General features: G+C 34.2%; 1 protein-coding gene across 1 annotated transcript; it reads left to right on the plus strand.

Moving 5' to 3' along the window:
* Window positions 1-10,268: 10,268 nt before the first annotated feature.
* LOC128666313 (embryonic protein UVS.2-like) lies at window positions 10,269-22,703 on the plus strand. Its single transcript, XM_053720828.1, has 12 exons — window positions 10,269-10,337; window positions 10,555-10,582; window positions 12,619-12,681; window positions 14,920-15,054; window positions 15,157-15,274; window positions 15,967-16,145; window positions 16,664-16,745; window positions 16,929-17,056; window positions 17,419-17,534; window positions 19,497-19,722; window positions 20,261-20,379; window positions 22,458-22,703. The coding sequence occupies exons 1-12, from the start codon at window positions 10,269-10,271 to the stop codon at window positions 22,701-22,703; spliced, it is 1,509 nt and encodes a 502-aa protein (XP_053576803.1).

The following is a 22,703-nucleotide window of genomic DNA, read 5'->3' on the forward strand; positions in this document are numbered from 1 at the left end:
TCCCCTTTCTCTCTCTCTCTCTCTCTCTCTCTCGCCGCTCTCTCTCTCTCTCTCTTCTCTCCCCTCTATCTCTCTCTCCCCCCTCTCACTCTCTCTCTCTCTCTCTCCCTCCTTTCTCTCCCACCTTTCTCTCCCTCTCCCCCCCACCTCTCTCTCTCTCTCTTTCTCTATCTCCCCCCCCCCTCTCTCACTCCCCTCTCTCTCTTTCTCTCTCTTTCTCTCTCTCTTCTCTCTCTCTCTCTCTCTCTCTCTCTCTCTATATATATATATATATATATATATATATTTATATATAATACAATATTTTCTTTTAAAAAAAACAAACAAACAAACAAAACAAAAATGCTTTCACAGGAATAAAATAATAAGAAAATAATAATTGCCTTATATATTTTACAGAACAAATTTTAATTATTTTGTGTGTATGGTATCCTTGAATTACTCTTATAGATTGATTACAAGGTAGATTGTTATGGCTATAAAACTGATGGACTTAGTCATGCTTAAATGTGCTTCAAATAATCTGCATTATGTGTTAGTAGTTTACTTGTGATGGTGAGTTACAGACATGATGTAAGTTAAATACTATCTCTAAACAGGTGCAGCTGTATATAATTACTAATCAGAATCATGCATGTCTGTAATAAGTAATAACCATGAGAAGAGCAACATCAGTAATTTAGTAAGAAATGTACCCTAATATAGAATGAAAAGGAGAACCCCAGTTCACTAGAAGAATATTAATGTATTTTCTCTATGCTTATTTTAAGCCATTTGTATTTGACAAAGGATATTTTGATTTCTAAATAAGACTTTAAGATTTACTTAAGAAAGAAGCAAATATATTACAGATATTTTAATTTCCTATTTACAAATACAAACATTTAACATATGAAGTCTAAATTGAATAAAGCTGTGAATTCCTCTGAGTACTACATTGAGTCTCACAAGCTTCGTTAGTGGTTAGGCACATAATGTTCAGTCTCACTAACCCTGTAGACAGTAGCGGACCTACTAAACAGAGGGCTCTGCTGCAAAAAAATATTTATAAAGTAAAAAATATGATAAGAAGCGCTCAAGAGAGCAATAGAGTACTGGAGGAATAAATTTAAAAAACCATTTATTAAACAATAGAATACAAAATAATCAAAGACATCTCTATTGCTCTCTTGAGCGCTTCTTATCATATTTTTTTACTTTCTATACACTTATTTAATTATAAATAGGAAAGGGTTAATTTTGATAGGGAGCTTAAAGAGGACATTTCTGTGCACCCTGTTTTTCTGTTTTTTAGCATAAAAAAAATATTTAGGCCCCTAAAGACAACTAAGGCCTAGATTTAGAGTTTGGCGTTAGCCGTGAAAACCAGCGTTAGAGGCTCCTAACGCTGGTTTTAGGCTACCTCCGGTATTTGGAATCACTCAAAAAAGGGTCTAACGCTCACTTTTCAGCCGCGACTTTTCCATACCGCAGATCCCCTTACGTAAATTGCGTATCCTATTTTTTCAATGGGATTTTTCTAACTCCGGTATTTAGAGTCGTGTCTGAAGTGAGCGTTAGAAATCTAACGACAAAACTCCAGCCGCAGGAAAAAAGTCAGTAGTTAGGCTAACGCCGGTTTATTAAGCTCTTAACTACTCTACTCTAAAGTACACTAACACCCATAAACTACCTATGTACCCCTAAACCGAGGTCCCCCCACATCGCCGCAACTCGATTAAATTTTTTTAACCCCTAATCTGCTGACCGCCAACTACGTTATCCTTATGTACCCCTAATCTGCTGCCCCTAACACCGCCGACCCCTATATTATATTTATTAACCCCTAATCTGCCCCCCACAACGTCGCCGCCAGTTACCTACAATAATTAACCCCTAATCTGCCGACCGCAAAGAGCCGCCACCTACATTATAGCTATGTACCCCTAATCTGCTGCCCCTAACACCGCCGACCCCTATATTATATTTATTAACCCCTAATCTGCCCCCCTCAACGTCGCCTCCACCTGCCTACACTTATTAACCCCTAATCTGCCGAGCGGACCGCACCGCTATTATTATAAAGTTATTAACCCCTAATCCGCCTCACTAACCCTATAATAAATAGTATTAACCCCTAATCTGCCCTCCCTAACATCGCCGACACCTAACTTCAAACATTAACCCCTAATCTAATAAATGTATTAACCCCTAAAGCTAAGTCTAACCCGAACACTAACACCCCCCTAACTTAAATATAATTTTAATCTAACGAAATTAATTAACTCTTATTAAATAAATTATTCCTATTTAAAGCTAAATACTTACCTGTAAAATAAATCCTAATATAGCTACAATATAAATTATAATTACATTGTAGCAATTTTAGGATTAATATTTATTTTACAGGCAACTTTGTAATTATTTTAACCAGGTACAATAGCTATTAAATAGTTAAGAACTATTTAATAGCTACCTAGTTAAAATAATTACAAAATTACCTGTAAAATAAATCCTAACCTAAGTTACAATTAAACCTAACACTATACTATAATTAAATTAATTAAATAAAATACCTATAATTACCTACAATTAAACCTAACACTACACTATCAATACATTAATTAAATACAATATCTACAAATAACTACAATGAAATAAACTAACTAAAGTACAAAAAATAAAAAAGAACTAAGTTACAAAAAAATAAAACAATATTTACAAACATAAGAAAAATATTACAACAATTTTAAACTAATTACACCTACTCTAAGCCCCCTAATAAAATAACAAAGATCCCCCCAAAATAAAAAATGCCCTACCCTATTCTAAATTACTAAAGTTCAAAGCTCTTTTACCTTACCAGCCCTGAACAGGGCCCTTTGCGGGGCATGCCCCAAGAAGTTCAGCTCTTTTGCCTGTAAAAAAATACATACAATACCCCCCCCAACATTACAACCCACCACCCACATACCCCTAATCTAACCCAAACCCCCCTTAAATAAACCTAACACTAAGCCCCTGAAGATCATCCTACCTTGTCTTCACCTCACCAGGTATCACCGATCCGTCCTGGCTCCAAAATCTTCATCCAACCCAAGCGGGGGCTGGCGATCCATCATCCGGTGGCTGAAGAGGTCTAGAAGAGGCTCCAAAGTCTTCATCCTATCCGGGAAGAAGAGGCGATCCGGACCGGCAACCATCTTGATCCAAGCGGCATCTTCTATCTTCATCCGATGACGACCGGCTCCATCCTGAAGACCTCCACCGCGGACCCATCTTCTTCCGGCGACGTCCAACTGAAGAATGACGGTTCCTTTAAGGGACGTCATCCAAGATGGCGTCCCTCGAATTCCGATTGGCTGATAGGATTCTATCAGCCAATCGGAATTAAGGTAGGAATATTCTGATTGGCTGATGGAATCAGCCAATCAGAATCAAGTTCAATCCGATTGGCTGATCCAATCAGCCAATCAGATTGAGCTTGCATTCTATTGGCTGATCGGAACAGCCAATAGAATGCGAGCTCAATCTGATTGGCTGATTGGATTTTTCTCTCTCTCACCATGCTAACACAGGTTCTAGGGTCTAGTTAGTCATGGGGATTACAAGCTGCTTGTCTGCATGACTGGAAGATATTGGAAATATATGAGATGTTTTATTGTGATTTTTAATTATTGTTTATTAGAAAAGCACTTTTTTAAAAGTCATTGGACTTTTTCTAACAAGTGGAGCTTTGATAAATCATCAAGATTGTTGAAGATATTGCTATAAACATTTTTTTAGTGTTATATACATAAATATATATATGTATTTTTATTTCACAATGGATTCACATATTGTTTTGTTGTTCATTATCACCAAGTTTTTGCTATGAATAGAATGCAGAAAAGTGATACACAGAATGTTTATTATAAAATGTCCCTTTTTCTGAACTTGTATTTTTGCGAGCTCTTTGAAAAATGGCTACATTAAAAAGCTGCAATAGCAGCTTTGGAGCACTTTCAGGCGAGCTTGCAGCTAAGAGTTAAGAAGCAGCGGTCATCATGCTGCTGCTTCTAAACCCACTACACCAACTGTAAAGTGGTGTTTCTCAATCACCCCCAGACTTCTGTGATTGAGAAGATTGACAGACCCTGCTTGAACACAATTGGCCATGTGCAAGCAGGGGGCAGTGTTGCGTATTGTAGCCCACTTGTTGCAATGCCGAGGAGGAGATATCCATCCCTGTCTGTCCAGCCTTTAGTAAATTGAGCCCTACATTTATTTTCCTGAGAACTTGAGCAACACAACCTATTGAAATCCAAAGTTGCCATCTTAACTATATCAACAACCTACCAGGTAGCCCTATAGAAAAGGCTTATCAAAAAATTTGAGAGGTTTGGGCATGTTCAAACTTTTTAATAAAGGCACAAAAATATGAAATATTAAATACAAATTTGTTGGATGCAGACTATAACCGTTTACCTCCGTTTGCCCATATAAAAGACAAAAATTATTCTTAAAAGGAATATATTTGTCAACCCAATACTATAAATTATTTAATTAAATTACCATAAACTTTTGAAAGAGACCAAAAAGGAACTGAAAGAGTAGTCAGTTCAACCAATATCATGGTGGTGTGGAATCCACACAATCAAGATGACAATATTACCCAGTATCCTGTATGTGGTGTAGGTAACCCACATACACTTTCCTCAGCAGGCTTTAACAAACTTCAGACATGTATAAACATGGTGTTCTGGTAAACCAAAAAGTGCTTGCCTATGATAGATCACTGGATGAAGGAGTATTAGGCTACCCGAGAACTCAGTGTACCACCAGACGATTACGCTTCAAAGATTATTAAATTGGCATAATGTAGAAAGTTTGAAAGCATAAGTCTCTTTAGGCACACACCTCAAGTTCCTCGGATAGGAGATTAATCATATCCCTATATAAATATGAATTTTCTATATGGTACCTCCTCATAAAACCTTGATCCCCACTGACCTTTATCCTTTAATGCTGAGGTCTTAATCCCAAATCACATGAAAGTAAGGATTTGGCCGACTTTGTCCCTAAAACCCAAGTTACCAAAAATGGCAAATTAAAACCCAGATATTACCTGAGACAGGAAGCCTGGCTGAAATATGCAACAATACATCACCTGCTGCAGATATCACCTTACAAAACTGTCCTTCTTAGACCCCACAATGTACCACAGAATTAGAAGAGGCTTTGCATATCAAAGCAACACATTGAATGTTTTCCAAATATGCAATCCTTAGTCTCCCCACAGTTCCTTGAGCTTAATTTTAAAATGCTGAGTAGATGGTATCTAAATCCAGCTCACTTGAAGAGTATTTATTAACAATTCCAGAACCTATGTCAGAGAGAGTGCATGGGAACTGGCCAAATTTCACATATATAGTTATGTTAGGACAAAAAAACTTTATGGAGGGAGGTGGAGGGTTTAAGGAAATATTTTATTGGGACTTACGCTATCCTCACTGACAAACCTAGAGTTCCTGTAAAATCCAGCTAGATCTATTCCAAATTGCTATTGGAAATCCACTACAATTCCCACTAGGCAAATGTTGATAAATAGAATTGAAGAACACTAGATGGATATGGATATTACAAGAGGCAAAAGATGTTTTTTTTCTATAATATCAGGTTCATCTGGTATTAATATAAATCCATTGAAGTAAAGGTAGATCTGAGATAGACCCCAACACCATTTTAACAGGTTCTTCCCCTTTTAGACAAATGCACATACACTATTCATAGTATTTTTCATAAGGGTGAAATTGAGCAAGATGAAAACCTTCACCCTCCCTTGTCCTCTTCCTCACTTTCCCACTTCTCCCTCAATCTAACTACCAATTCAATTATATATAAGAGAAATTACATTATCAATATTTTTGGTTAGATCTTGCAGGTCAAGTTCCATCACACTTTATTAAACCAGATGAGTTGTAGCTCAAATCCCAACAATTTAGCACCTGCTAATAATATACAGTAACCCTGAGAAATCTGAGGCTATGGTGACTAAGAAAGATAAAAAAGGACAAACAGTATTAGATTTATGATTTATCAACAACAAATTTAATGATATAATTCTAATCGCCTAGATTAAGAGTTTTGCGTTAGAGGCTATGCAGTGCTAATGAGCAGTTTATGCTCACCGCTCACTTACAGACAACGCTGGTATTACGGGTTTTTACAAACCCAGCGTTAACCGCAAAAAAGTGAGCAAAGAGCAAAATTTAGCTCTGCATCTCACCCTAATACCAGCGCTGCTTACGTTAGCGGTGAGCTGGTAAAACATGCTTGTGCACGATTTCCCCATAGGAAACCCATAGGTGATATTGCAGAAGTAGAAACAGTTCAGAGAAGGGCCACAAAGCTAATAAGGGGATTGGAGAATTTAACCTATGAGGAGAGGCTAGCCAAACTGGGTCTGTTTTCTTTAGAAAAAAAGGCGCTTAAGACGTGACATAATTACTTTATATAAATATATTCAAGGCCCATATACAGAGATGGCAGAAGCGCTGTTTATTCCTAGAAAACTGTTCGTGACCAGAGGTCACAATTTAAGGTTGGAGGAAAGGAGATTTAATCTCCTGCAACGGAAACGTTTTTTTTACTGTAAGAGCAATAAAATTTTGGAACTCATTACCAAAGGAGGTAGTGAATGCCAATACCCTATAAACATTTAAAAATTATTTGGATACATTTCTGTCTATAAACAAAATTCATGGATATGATTTCTAGTTTTAAATGGGTCACCTTTTAGTGGGATTATTTAAGTTTAACTGGAGTTTTCTGTATATATTTTAGATTAGTATAGGTTGAACTCGATGGACTACTATGTATGAATCAATGGGGGAGAGCCGGCTGAAAAAAAGCAGCGTTTAGCTCCTAACGCAGCCCCATTGATTCCTATGGGGAAATACATTTTATGTCTACACCTAACTCCCTAACATGAACCCCGAGTCTAAACGCCCCTAATCTTACACTTATTAACCCCTAATCTGCTGCCCCCGACATCGCCGACACCTACATTATATTATTAACCCCTAATCTGCTGCTCCGGACACCGCTGCCACCTACATTATACTTATGAACCCCTAATCTGCTGCCCCCAACTTCGCCGACACCTACATTATATTTATTAACCCCTAATCTGCAGCCCCCAATGTCGCCGCCGCCTACCTACACTTATTGACCCCTAATCTGCCGCCCCCAATGTTGCCACCACTATATTAAAGTTATTAACCCCTAAACCTAAATCTAACCCTAACACCCCCTAACTTAAATATAATTTAAATAAATCTAAACAAAAATACTATCATTAACTAAATGATTCCTATTTAAAATGAAATACTTACCTATAAAATAAACCCTAAGCTAGCTACAATATAACTAATTAGGGGTTAATAATATTTAACTAGTGTTTGCGAGGCGGGAGAGTGGTGATTTAGGGGTTAATATATTTATTATAGTGGCGGCGATGTCCGGTTCGACAGATTAGGGGTTAAAAATGTTATTATAGTGTTTCGATGTGGGGGGGCCTCGGTTTAGGTGTTAATAGGTATTTTTTGGGTGTTAGTGTACTTTTTAGCAGTTTAGTTAAGAGTTTTATGCTACGGCGTTGTAGTGTAAAACTCTTAACTACTGACTTTAAAATGCGGTACGAGTCTTGACAGGAGAGGGTGTACAGCTCACTTTTTGGAAGACTCGTAATACCGGCGCTATGCAATTGACATAAGTGGATTTGCAGGATTTCCGAGTCTGGCCAAAAAAGTGAGCAGTAGACCTGTACCTGCAAGACTCGTAATACCAGCGGGCGTTAAAAAGCAGCGTTGGGACCTCGCAACTCTTCTTTTTAACCCTAACGCAAGACTCGTAATTTAGGTGTTTGTTTACACAATTTCTTTTACTTTATTTAACAATATATATATGTAAAATACTTAAAAAAAGCTATTTTTAGAAATATGATAGTAGTAAGTGTGCTTGATTTTGAATTAAATGCTTAGCAATATCAGGTTATCACAACTGTTTGCCCATGTCGGATGTAGTACTTATATTACAAATTGTAAGTAAACAGGATTGATTGAGCGCAATTGAATTTAACATGTGTCAGGATAGCACAACCTCAGAGCTCTGGTTAACTGTTTCGCAAATCAAAAAAGTGTCACAAAACACATCAAAAATGCATTACAAAGTACAGTTACATCTATAAAAACACTATCTAATAAAAATTATTTGAAAAAATATTGCACAAAAAACTTATAAGGGCTCAAAGAGATGAGGTCTCAGGTGTTAGAAAAAAAAAAGCTGCAAAGGGCTTTAACATAGAGATACATTCATATACATGACTAAATATGTATAATTATGTGTGTATATGTATTTATATGCATATATATGTATTAACAGACATATATACACATAAAAATATAAATACATATTTACACATATATATTAGTGCACTGGAGCCCTTTGCAGTCAAGTAGCTGCAAACATGTAAAAGCATATTTATGCAATATTCATATTTAATAAAGGTTTTAACTATACATTTACTGTAAATAATTCCCTTTCCAATGTTCTGCACATAGCAGAATATGTTCTTTGTATTTATAAATAGATATTGCTATATACATATATATACCTATATATAACCATTTATATATATAGGTATAGATATAAAGTGTTAGATCACGAGTGGAGCGCAAAGGTTTGCACGCAAGCAATAAGGGGTTTATTGCTAGAAGTTTGCACTTGTCGGGCTTACCGCTGTTATAACGAGTTGAAAGTAAATGTGATCTCTTGAACGCAATTGCGATTTACGCTAGAATGATTACCGCATCCTCAGAGCACTGGTTAATTGTTTCACAAAACAAAAAAGTGTCACAAAACACATAGAAAAAAAAACATTACAAAGTACACTTACACCTATAATAACATTATCTAATACATTATTAAGAAAACTATTGAACAAAAGGTATAAAGACTCAAAGACATAAAATCTCAGGTGTTAGAAAAAAAGGCAGGTAAATGGCTTTAACATAGTTATATATACAAATACATGTCTAAAGGTGTATATGTATGGTTATATACAGTATGTCTATATATGTATACATAAGTATTTCTGTATTTATATGTGTATATCTGTATTTACAGACATATATACACACATATAAATACAGAAATACATAAGTACACATATATAGACATAAATTGAAGTGCATTGGAACCCTTTGCAGTTAGATGAAAACATGAAAACCATTTTTATGCAATATTTATATTTAACAAAGTGTTTGACTATGTATTTAATATAATTAAATACATAGTCAATGCTGAATATAATGCAGAATATATTTTATGTATTTATAAATAGATATTCCTATATATTTCTGTACATATCTTTACCTACGTATATAAAATCTTGTATATGTAATATATATAAAATCTTGTATATGTATATATATTGTATATGTTCGATGTGAAGAACATTGGAATGTGAAATATTCATATTTTCATGTCGGGTTTGCACACATGAGAATATGTGATCGGCTTAGCATGAGAGTGGGGTGTTTTATTCTACTTTTTTGCTCCATTGTCTTCTTTGGGGAAATAAGTTAACACGCACGCAATGTTTGAAGTTTGGCTTTTTTACGCGCATCGGGTTAGCGCGCAAGTGAAAACGTTTTACTTTCAATTCCTATGTGCGCACAAAGTTTACTTCTAGCAGAGTTAGCACGTGAGCAGGAGCAATAAATACAGCTCCATTCATAATCTGACCCTAAGTAATTAAAATAAAAGAAAATAGTTTATGGTACCAATAATTAAATGTGAGTTTGTATCATCTTGGTAAAGATGTACAATAACTATTACTGTACATAAAATAAAGGTATTTTCCAGCTTCTCTATAACAAAACCATTTACTAGTGTTTTCACCTGCTCAGATCTTCATATTTACAATTTTCCATGGACAGCTTTTACAGGTGTCAATCAATAATAATAGATAATACAGCGTGAAATCTATTTTCTATGGGTTTAAGAAAAGCATCTAAATTATACAACACACTAGATGATGGTTATTTATAATTTTACAGAGCTAACAACTGAAACTAGCTCCTCAGGCATTTCTTCTGGTCATGGGTGTTGCCTAAAACTAATTCTGACTTGTCATTGGTTGAAATTGTACATGATTTCTGTATATAAGGGTTATTTGTGGTTGGAAATAAACTAAACAAAAAGGAGAAGCAAAGATCTCTCAAGAAGAAAAGTGCACGTATAAGATGGATCGGAAAAGCTTCATTGTTCTTGGGGCTTGTCTCATCGGACTAGCTACAAGTTTTCCTTTTCAGGTGAGACTTGGAGCAAAAGTTACAAACCTTTTACTTATGTTTAGAGAGCTTATGTTTAGAGAGCTAGTTTGATATTTAAGTATGAGCTTTTCCCAAAAAATATTTTTGCGGCATATAAACTTAAAATCAACTAAAAAATATTTATTTTATTGATAAGTTTGATTTGATATACATGTAGTTAGCGAATTCCTTAATTGTGAAACATAATGTTTTCTAGGTGAACCTTCCAGGTTTTAATACACTTGGTAAGTCATTCAAAACAATTCAACTCCTTCCAACTTCTAAATTATTATTTTTCTCCCTCTTAATCATTTTCTTATTTGTAAACTTTCTTTTCTTAGTATCTCACCATCTATTTTTTTATTTATCTCTTTATAGATATTTTAACACTGTATATAAAATACGTAAAGGGACAGTCAAGTCCAAAAAAACCTTTCATGTTTCAAATAGGGCATGTCATTTTAAACAACTTTCCAATTTACTTTTATCACCAATTTTGCTTTGTTCTTTTTTATTTTTAGTTGAAAGCTAAACCTAGGAGGTTCATATGCTAATTTCTTAGACCTTGAAGGCCACCTCTAATCTAAATGAATTTTTATAGTGTTTCACCACTAGAGGGCATTAGTTCATGTGTTTCATATAGGTAACATTGAGCTCATGCACGTGAATTTACCATGGAGACAGCTCTAATTGGCTAAAATGCAAGTCTGTCAAAAGAACTGAAATAAGGGGGCAGTCTGCTGAGGCTTAGATACAAGGTAATTACAGAGGTAAAACGTTTATTATTATAACTGTGTTGGTTATGCAAAACTGGGGAAATGGTAATTAAGGGATTATCTATCTTTTAAAACAACAAAAATTCTGGTGTTGACTGTCCCTTTAAAATATTATTTTGAAAACTTTATTCTCATTTTATTTAGACAATACTAAAAAGCTGGAAACAGAAACTACTATAAATACAGATAAATTATATACTGTATGTCACATACACTGGGATTCAGACCTTCAAAAATGAAACCACATTTTTTCCATTCTTTGTACTGAAGTATTATGAAATAATTTAATAATTTATATAGTTATGTTTTTACATAATATAAACAGAGTATGAAATATTATAATGAAATAGAAAATGTATGTTCATGCCAGATATGAAAAAGCAGAGAAATTCCAGGTTTTTATTGTTTTAAAAGATAGATAATCCCCTTATTACCCATTCCCCAGTTTTGTATAACCAACACAGTTATATTAATATACTTTTAACCTCTGTGATTATCTTGTATCTAAGCCTCTGCAAACTGCACCTTTATTTCAGTTCTTTTGACAGACTTGCAGTTTAGCCAATCAGTTCCATCTCCCAGATAACTTCACGTGCACAAGTACAGTGTTAGCTATATGAAATACATGAACTAACACCCTCCAGTGGTGAAAAACTGTTAAAACGCATTCTGGAAAGAGGTCGCCTTCAAGGTCTAAGAAATTAGCATATGAACCTCCTAGGTTAAGCTTTCAACTTAGAATACCAAGAGAACAAAGCAAAATTGGTGATTAAAGTAAATTGGAAAATTGTTTAAAATTACATGCTCTATCTGAATCATGAAAGTTTTTTTGGCCTAGACTGTCCCTTTAATGAAAGTTTTAATTTAAAGAGCTGTACAGCTCCCAGAAGGCTGTATGCAAGAATAGCTATAAAAAATGGCTGCAGCATTTTACACAGAAGCTCTCATTTAAAAAGGACACAAACCCCCAATTTATTTGTTCATGATTCAGACAGAGCATTCGATTTTAAACAACTTTTCAATTACTATTATCATTAAATTGCTTAATTCTATAACACATACCAATGTTCTCAACCACTTTCAAAATATTTTTTATGTCACATTTTTTTTAGAAATCGTCAGTTTTACTTTTACTATGTTGTTTCTAAAGCACTATATAATCTCTTTTAAATGAGGCATCTCATAAAGTGTATGGATATATTTTTCACAGAGAATTCAGGCCATTCTCATATTTAATACTACAAATCTTGTCTCAAATAAGTTAGGAAATACTACACCATGGACCAACGATGTGAAAACCAGAGGGACCGGTGACCACTCATTTGAATGATGAGATTATTTTCTTGGTGCCAATGAGAAGCCTCTTGCTAGGTTGCACTGGGACATAACTCTTTTACTGCCTGTTCTCATTATCAAGCACCATATATTTATATAATTTAGGAGCTATTACTCACCCATATCTAATTTGTGTTAAAAACTGTGACTAATTAAAAGTTTGTTTACAGATGATAAAGAACCCCCATCAGAATCTCTTGATGTTTTTAGCAGAATCTTGGAAAAAAATCAAGGTAACATTTACTTTTGGCAACTCAAATTTAAAGTGAAGAGTAGGATATTAATAATATTATCATTGTATTCAAAATGGTCAAAAACTATCCATAACTGACAAGGAAGAAAGATGTTCAATATAATACAGCAGAATGCTAGAGTGTTTTTCATTGTATGCACAGTATTGTCTCAAATAAGTTAGAAAACACTACACCATGGACCAACCATGTGAAAACCAGAGGGACCGGTGACCACTCATTTGAATGATGAGATTATTTTGTTAGTGTCAATGAGAAGCCTCTTGCTAGGTTGCAATGAGACATAACTCTTGTACTGCCTGTTGTCATTATCAAGTACCATATATTTATACAATTTACAAGCTATTTCTCACCCATATCTATTTTATGTTTAAGCTGTGACTAATTAAAATGTAATTTACAGATGATAAAGCACCACCATCAGAATCTCTGGATGTTTTTAGCAGAATCTTGGAAAAAAATCAAGGTAACATTTACTTTTGGCAACTCAAATTTAAAGTGAAGAGTAGGATATTAAAGGGATATTCCAGCCAAAATTGAAAACCACATGGGTGCATTTCGGTATTGAGCAGAAGCAATTTTGTAATATACATGCATTAGCAAAAATGCTTCTAATCAAAGCTATACCTGTTTCAAAAGTGTATTTAAGTATGCACCATGCATCAGCTTTTTAAACAAAACACTTGTTCGGAGAGCCTAAGGTGCTTATGCCATCTGGTAATGACTCAATTCGGTAATTGCTGACATGATACAAGTCCCACTGATGATCTGAGCAGCTGCATTTTTTAAAATGTGGGTGCAGTAAAAATATCTATCAATGCTTCACATGCACGTGCAGAGAAAAATGTTAACACTAAAACAGTTATAACTCTTAATAAAAGCAGTTTTGCCAATGCATGTATATTGCAAATATGTTTCTATTCAAAGATGCAATAAATCTACGTGCATTTATATTTTGACTGGAATGTCCCTTTAATAATATTATCATTGTATTCAAAATGGTCAAAACCTATGCATGACTGACAAGGAAGAAAGATGTTCAATATAATACAGCAGAACGCTAGAGTGTTTTTCATTGTATGCACAGTATTGTCTCAAATAAGTTAGCAAACACTACACCATGGGCCAACCATGTGAAAACCAGAGGGACCGGTGACCACTCATTTGAATGATGAGATTATTTTGTTGGTGTCATTGAGAAGCCTCTTGCTAGGTTGCTTGCAATGAGACATAACTCTAGTACTGCCTGTTGTCATGATCAAGGACCATATATTTATACAATTTACAAGCTATTTCTCACCCATATCTATTTTATGTTTAAGCTGTGACTAATTAAAATGTAATTTACAGATGATAAAGCACCACCATCAGAATCTCCGGATGTTTTTAACAGAATCTTGGAAAAAAATCAAGGTAACATTTATTTTGGCCACTCAAAGTGAAAGTGAAGAGTAGGAAAATAATAATAATTCCACTGTATTCAAAATGGTCAAAACCTATGCATAACTGACATGGAAGAAAGATGTTTAATATAATACAGCAGAATGCTAGAGTGTTTTTCATTCATACACAGTATTGTTTTAAATGTGATGTCTCTGATGTATCAAATAAATACCTCAAGATATAACAAACAGATTCACCAACTTCAAAATGTTAATAGGAGCTCTAAACATATTTATAATGTGTAGACAATCTTAAGCCTCATTTTTATTTGTATTATTTTTTATTCTTAGTTTGGTGTCATATAAAATATTTCTATTGTTCCTATTATAACTAAATTAATGTTCTCCTTCATTTATTATTAACATAGTCATAGTCATGAATATATAAAATTAATTTTTCCTATAAATTATTTGGTCTAAAATCATAAACTGAACTAAACATTTATTTCTAAATATAAATGAAAATCCCAAACTCTGAATGCCATGTAACAGTTAATACATCAGATTGCTCAGTAGGACACCTCTTGCTATTCAGATTATGAGCAGTGATTACATAACAAAAATATGCTTAAATGCACAGCACTGGCTGTAGACAGACCAGTGCATCTGTACTGGATGAGGATAGGATAAAAAAATTGTATAACATTTCAATTATAAATTTTTTTTTTAAAGCAATGGCCGACTATTATTGGATGAAAAATATTTTATATACTTTACATTCTACTTAGATTTTACCAACTGATTTATCATTTTTTTTCCTTTTCTTTGGTAAATACAGCCAGTAAAGCGTTAATACAACAGGGTGATATTTTAGTGAAGAAAGGTCGCAATGCTTATAACTGCGCTGACTGCCTTTGGCCTAAATCCTCAGATGGGACAGTTAAAGTGCCTTACAAACTCTCAGCTAGTTATAGTAAGTTACCTATTTAACATCTGACTGATCTATTCTGGCTTCTGTTTTCTCAGTCAATCTTGTGTTTTCTTAGGGAGTGATCATAATGTTTCCTTATTACAGGTGCCCAGAATATTGCACTCTTAAACTCTGCAATGCAGGAATTTGAAAGCCTAACCTGTGTGCGCTTTGTACCTTGGACAACAGAGAAAGACTGCCTAGATATTCTGGCTTCAGACGGGTTTGTACTATAATTATCCAGTGTTTGTAGCACAAATCTAATCATATTACTTTGTGCCTATCTATATATTCTATATATTGGAAAAGCATACATAAAGATAAAACAAACACACATAAGACATGTACACTCAGATGAATGTAAGAAACACATTTTTCAATACTCATTTTAATTTATCCAAAAATGATAAACAAGCAAAAAAACAATGCATGCAACAACAAAATGTTGTTGATTAGTTCACGTTGTTAAAACTGTTACTCTAAAGGCAGACGCGAAAGGCTTTGAGTATGTAACATAAAGGAACAGACATACAGAAATACAATTTATTAGATAGATAAATAGTTAGATAAAAAATGTGCATTCGGAGCATTTGTTAGTTTCCGAATGCGGAGGAAGGAGGCTGCATACGAGGCATTCAGCTCTTTTGGTAGCGGAATTTCTTCACATGAAAGCGCAACACAGTATGATCTGTGCAAATCCAGATCTTAGGGTGTTGCACTTTCCCTAAAAGAAATCCGGCTTTGAAAATAACCTAATGCCGTGAGCAGTCGCCTTCTTCTGCATCTGGATACTAACGAAGTAGCTGAATGCACATGTCTAATACATATTAAGTTAATTCTTATTAACTAATGTATCTTTTGTGATAATGTGTATATACCTGGTTTATCACAAACTGGTTTTCATGTCTTCTCTAGCTGTAGTTCATACATCGGAAGAATAGGAGGCAGTCAGGAACTAAATTTGGATATCAATGGCTGCATGCGGCTTGGGAAAATTGAGCATGAAATGAATCATGCATTGGGCTTTTTCCATGAACAAAACAGGAGTGACCGTGATGACTATGTTACAATCATGACACAGTACATTTCAGAATGTAAGAAACAAGTTGCTGAATTTTTAAAGATAGAAGTGACATTCTATTGTTCCTTCTTACACATGAATGCCTGTTACTAAGAAGTTACATATAACATGTTCTGTTATAAAAAACAAAAAACTTGCATCTAGGTTTAAAAATAAAAGTATATAAAATTAGCTAAAAGTCAAAATTACCCAGTACCCCTAGATGTTCCATTTATACATATTTTATACTCCATTTCCATATGGTACCCAAGTTAAAAATCAACAGAAAGTATTTGTATAAATAGCAAATAGTTTCAACACAATAAAATACAATCAATCATGTATATTTGTGTTCTTTATATGGACTAGACAGATGCTAAGTTACAATGATTATAATAACAATAGATATATAGATACATACATAGATAGATAGATAGATAGATAGATAGATAGATAGATAGATAGATAGATTCACACACAAACACACTAATGAGTTGCAATTCTTAAAATGTGAGCTGCTCTCAAAGACTGATTTGATTGCTTATGTTGCAGCATATCTTTATAACTTTGAGAAACTTAACACTAATAACCTTGGAGTGGAATATGACTATGGATCAGTGATGCATTATCCAAGGTAAGACCCATAGCACTATTACATAATTAGTAGTGATGTTTGTTTAATTGATCACCATTTAAGGTTATATACATGTATATCCTCTCTGCCTTTTAGCTATAAATTAAATCTATACCCCCTTACCTGTTACTGTCCAACAGTGATCCACTCAATTTAATAACAGCCTTTTCCTCTCCGTTTCAGTTATGCCTTCAGTAATACTTCAGGTAAAGATACCATAATACCCAAGGGTAACCCAAATATACCTATTGGGCAAAGAGATGGGCTCAGTCCCCTGGACATTTCCAAGATCAATAAGCTGTATACGTGTGGTAAGTACCCAGTGAGATAAAGCACAATGGGGTATTGTAGCTTAAAATTGTATTTACACATATCCTTTTAATAAATAAATACAAGATACATACATTTCTATTTAATATGGCTCTATTTACAAAGAAAAACATGTCAATACCCACATGTTACTATAATGTATAGAACTTTTGTATAGTATCACTAGTCAGCTGTTTCTATTGAGTGCACACAATATACATGGACAATTTGTTATTTACATATAGGTTTCATCAGCACTTTAGCATATTATTTTTTTTTTATTTTTAATTCAAAAGTTTTTTAGAACACAATGAAGCTTGTACCCAACTAGTGCTGATAATATTTATTTCTAACTCATTTTTAGATGTCTGTAGTAATTTATTTTCTACTATTAATGGGATTGTGACCTCAGCCAACTATCCATCTTCATATCCCAATAATGCCAACTGTGTTTGGTTGATAAGAACCCCATCTGGACAGGTAACTTTAAAGAAAATTCCTTATATGTGGGCTACAAATTTCTGCCAATTTGGTGATTTTTCCGCTATACTAGCAGATAAATACATTATAGGATAAAAAATACAAAGAACAAACAATTGGATTACCAAACAGATCTGTTTGTTCCTTCCATTTGCCACCAAAAAAGGTGCAGTAAGGAGCAGGAAAGTGGTAAAGAAGCTATGTATGTTTGGCTAATTAGCTCCTTAGTTTATAATGATGCACAGGGGGTTTGACCAGTCATGAGTCCTGTCCATTCCTGACATAGTATAACTCACGACTGATGTTAAGAGACAGCCAGTCAGGCAGTAAATGTTGTTTTTAGTCATACAGACTTGTCCAATCAAGTATTAACCTCTTCTGTGGAGGTGGGAGACTAGGGGACGTGCAGCCTTTTTTAATCACTTTAACTAAAAAGGGTCATATGTAAACCACAAAAACAGGAGATACAGGGAGGTCAAGGTTGGTTACATCAAATCAGTGAGTTATAGGGTAGATCACAATCTTTTAGATAAACATCAAATTATTTAACTTGCAAAATTTCCCTAGACTTTAATTGTAAATATTTGAGAAAAATCATTAGATAAACTTTTAGAAATAATTGTCATTGACCCCTATATCTTCTGTTGGCATTAAAATAAAAGTTTTTTAATTGTTCAAATTATGTTATGTAAGTTTTTTTATGAAAATGGGATATAAATTTCCTATTAACATTGGAAACAACAATAACTAAACCAAACCAATATTCAGGCAAACTACCCACATGAATGAAATTTAATCAAACAATTTGAAAGTATAAAACAAATCTTTCAGACTAAGGGCCAGATTACAAGTGGAGAGTGAAATATCACTATCATAAAAGAGATATTTGTGCTCCACTTTGTAATAACAGCACACACTAATGTGTGCTGGTATTACAAGTTGTCAGCAATGTGAACGCGACCTCTCGTTTGCATTGCTGGGAACCGTTGTGCTCGTAAGAGTGCATTTCCATAAGCTCCAATGGGAACCTTGTTCTGATGCCATCACCTGATAATTTAGTGCTCCTCTTGTAATCTAACCCTAAACACATTTTGCCAGTGCACATATGAAAAATATAATGCATATGTATATATGTATAGAATGCATATGAGAAACCAAATTGAAAGTAAGCAAGTGTTAAAAAAGCCTTCTATAAATAGAAATATATTTGAATTCCAAATAATTGTGATTAGAAATCTATATCTTAACTTAAAACATAAGTTCCCAAATGTGAAAAATAATCTCTTAATTATATAGGGCCAGATTACAAGTGGAGTGCTAATTTATCGTGCACCCAAATTTCCCGTTTGCGGGCACATAATAAATAGCCAGCCATTACAAGTGGCTGGGTATTGCTACCGCAAACTTGCGGTATCAATTAGCGCTTATACAATTAACCAGATCCACCAAATCCCCCCCAAACTTTAGTGTTGGTTTTCTTATTAAAAAGAAAAAGTAGTAATTTAAAAAAAAAAAAAAAAAACTGCACTTAGCAGTTTTTGGGGGCTAAAGTCAGGGGCTGTGGGGTGTGGCACTGAAAAGAGCCTTTACATTGCAGGCTATGGGAACTATGTGTTCCTAGTAAATATATATGCTTATATACATATATATTTATGTGTACACGAGTATTATTCAGTTCACGAAAGCGATATTTAGTGCCCCACTTGTAATCTGGCCCATAATATTTTACGGTTTGAAATGCAACATTAATATTATATTAAACAACTAGTAAGCTTTTCTCCCTATAATTACATATTTTATTTCAGGTGTTTTAATATGACAGCATTTGATTTGAGTGCTTTGTTTATAAACCCATGTTCACTATTTTTTAATGTTTAAGTGAATTTTCTCAAAATTCACACACAGACACACATGTGTGCACGTGCATCAGTACATGACATACATTGTGTTTTTATATTTTAGGTTTCCTTACAGTTTAATGCCTTTGATATCCAGTATTCATCAGGATGTGTCTCCGATTATCTGAAGATTTATGATGGTCCCAGTAAGATGTCCCCTGTGTTAGTGGACAGGACTTGTGGCACAGGACTTGTCCCTCTAATGATCTCTTCCTCTAACCAGATGCTTATTGAGTTTGTCAGTGATGGGCAGGGCACAGCCACTGGCTTTAAGGCTTCATACACCTCAGGTACCTATGTTCAAATAATTATTGGAGCTAATTTGGGTTTTTTTGTAATTGGGGAAAAACTTGATTCATAAATATTTGTGAGGGTGTCTATTTTTAAGGCTTATCATAAAATAAGCACAAAATATTTTTAAACCATTTAAAATACTGTCTTTAATTAACATAATTATAACAGTACAGTGATTCAGCATCTTTAAATGTTGTCCCTCGTCCTCTCTGCCCTGACCAATCAAAACTCAGATGTAAATTTGCTTTTTTTTGTATCAAATTGGAAATTTACTGTATAGCCTTCCTATATATATAATAAGTCTCAGCCAGTTTGCAAAAGCAAATTATCAGACTCTCCCTCCAAATCACCTTGGTGGAGATAAGGAGGACTAGAGAAGACAAAATCTTTTCATACAAAATACAATAATGATACTAATTTAAGAAATACAAATATACATTACATTTTAAATAAGTTTATAATTGTCATTGTGGGAATTTAACAAACCAATTACTGATTGCTGCTTGTCCTTATTAACTTTTATTTTTCTTACAGTTCAATGTGGAGGAGCTTTCTATGCAACAGGAAAGGTCTTCACCTCTCCTGGGTACCCTAACTTCTACTCCTCTAACATGCACTGCTCATATTTAATTAAAGCTCCAGCAGGAAACAAGGTGAGTAATATCTTACAGGAAATAAACTCCAAGAAATTAATTTTTATTTTTACTTTTACAAAACTGCTGTTACTTAGAAGTGTGACAGTGAAAGTTCTATGGTGATAAAAATGCAATAACTACAAAGTATATTGTGTTACAATTGAATAGATTTCAGGTTATCATTTCTTTTCATGCTGTTTAATAACACTAACTACTATCTTATTTCAGTAGAGCAAGAATTATTTGTTTCTTTTTACTCATATCTGCATTAAAACAGTACAAACCCGAGGTGCTGTTTGTTCAGCCCACTCGCCGAGCAATTTTATATAACATAACAAGTGCCACAATAGCTTAAAGGGACAGTGGTTTGTTAAATTGGTTTCTCCTTATTATGTTTACAATTAATTGTTATACCAGCTGCAGAGTTTAAAATGTATGGGGAATTGCACCTTTAGGTATAAATTTGTATATGAAGTAACTTTTAGTGATAATTAAAGCCACAACTCAGGGACATGGGTTGAGCTATCAGGGAAAGCCGTCCTCATTATCTTTTTGTCTAATTATTATTTACACAAGATCTCCTTATCTTCTTTTTACTGTTTACTTAGAGAGAACAATTGAAAATGAATATTTTGGTACTTCTCTGTCAAAGACACCAGTTCTGAGCATTATTTTATCTAAAGCTTCTTATTTACAGGGCTTTGTGTAACCAGAACCTAAAGGGACAGCCTACTCAAGAATTGTTATTGTTTTGCATACCTTGTATCTAAGCCTCTGCAGACTGCCCACTTATTTCAGTTCTTCTGAAAGACTCACATTTTAGCCAACCAGTGCTGACTCCTAGATAAATCCACAGGACCACAATGTTATCTATATGGCACACATGAACTAATGCCGTCTAGCTGTGGGAAACTGTCCAAAAGCACTGAGAAAAAAGGTAGCCTTCAAGGGCTTGGAAATTAGTACATGAATCTACCTAGGTTTAACTTTCAACAAAGAATACCAGGAGAACAAAGCAAATTTAATGATAAAAGTGAAATGGAAAGTTGTTTAAAATTGCATGCCCTATCTGAATCATGAAAGTTTAATTTTGACTAGACTGTCCCTTAAAGTTCAGAAATGTTCAGTATGGGTGGGTATACAATTGCAAAATCAGCTATTTCAAATGACAAAATTAAAGTGAAGGAGTTATTTGCTAACAATTGAATACACTCCAGTAGGTACAATAGATAATTGGGGAGAAAATATTACTGTACATTGCCCCTTTTACTTGCTACCTATTGCAATAAGCAGTTCGGAAATGCATTGCTAAATTACATAAAAACAATTGTCTTAAAGGAATTTATAATACTCTTTTTTTTTAGCAACATGTGCAGCTTTTATTCTGTTTAAGAGCAAACCAGAAATAAATCCTCTGAAAACTCCTCAGGGTAGTTACCTTGTTTATTTATTTTTTGCTGCTACCAGCCAAAAACAGTAGCTAACCTGAAACCAATATTCAGCCGAACTGAATTCTCACATGAACAAAATTCAGCCAAACTAAACTCTTTCAGACTACTGAGCATTAATGTTTATGATTCATCTCGATATTGTATTTTATTTTGTTTAACATACTGTAGAATGGGCTCCATTTAACAAAAAGCGATTGCTGGTTTGGAGGCCCATCGTACATAGTTAAGCACTTTAGCAGCAGCAGTCTTAAAGGTGGTGGATTGAAATCATCCTGATCCAATTCGATCAGGATGATTGACAGCCCCTACTAGCGACTGATTGGCTGTCAGCGAGCAGTAGACGGCATTGCACAAGCATTAACATAAGCTTTCCACTAGCAGCAATGTCTAGCAGAGTCCAATGTATGTAAATAAAAATCTTTACACAAAGAACAGATTTTAATTACAAAATGTATTAAACTAATTGCCATAAATATATACTGTAAATGAAACTGATTATATTTTAAACAGCCAATCGCAATAGTTTATTTTATAAGTTTAATATTAAGATATGAAAAATAAACATAGATTTAATATTTGTTTTATTTTGATTTATTGATAGACAATTTTATTATAATAATATGTTTTATTATATCCATTTTACAGATCACAATCAGTTTTTCAGACTTCAGTCTTGAGTCCTCAGGTTACTGCAGATATGATTATGTGAAAATCTACGATGGAGACAACACCAGCTCCTCTCTCTTGCGCACGTACTGTGGTCCTGTAAATAACCCATCTGTGATGTCTACTGGAAATGCCATGCTGGTCATCTTCCATAGTGATCAAAGTACTGAGTCTAGAGGTTTTAAGGCGTCCTACACTTTTGGTCAGTATACTTTGATGTTCTAG

The sequence above is a fragment of the Bombina bombina genome, chromosome 1, assembly GCF_027579735.1.
Source record: "Bombina bombina isolate aBomBom1 chromosome 1, aBomBom1.pri, whole genome shotgun sequence".
NCBI classification, from domain to species: Eukaryota; Metazoa; Chordata; class Amphibia; order Anura; family Bombinatoridae; genus Bombina; species Bombina bombina.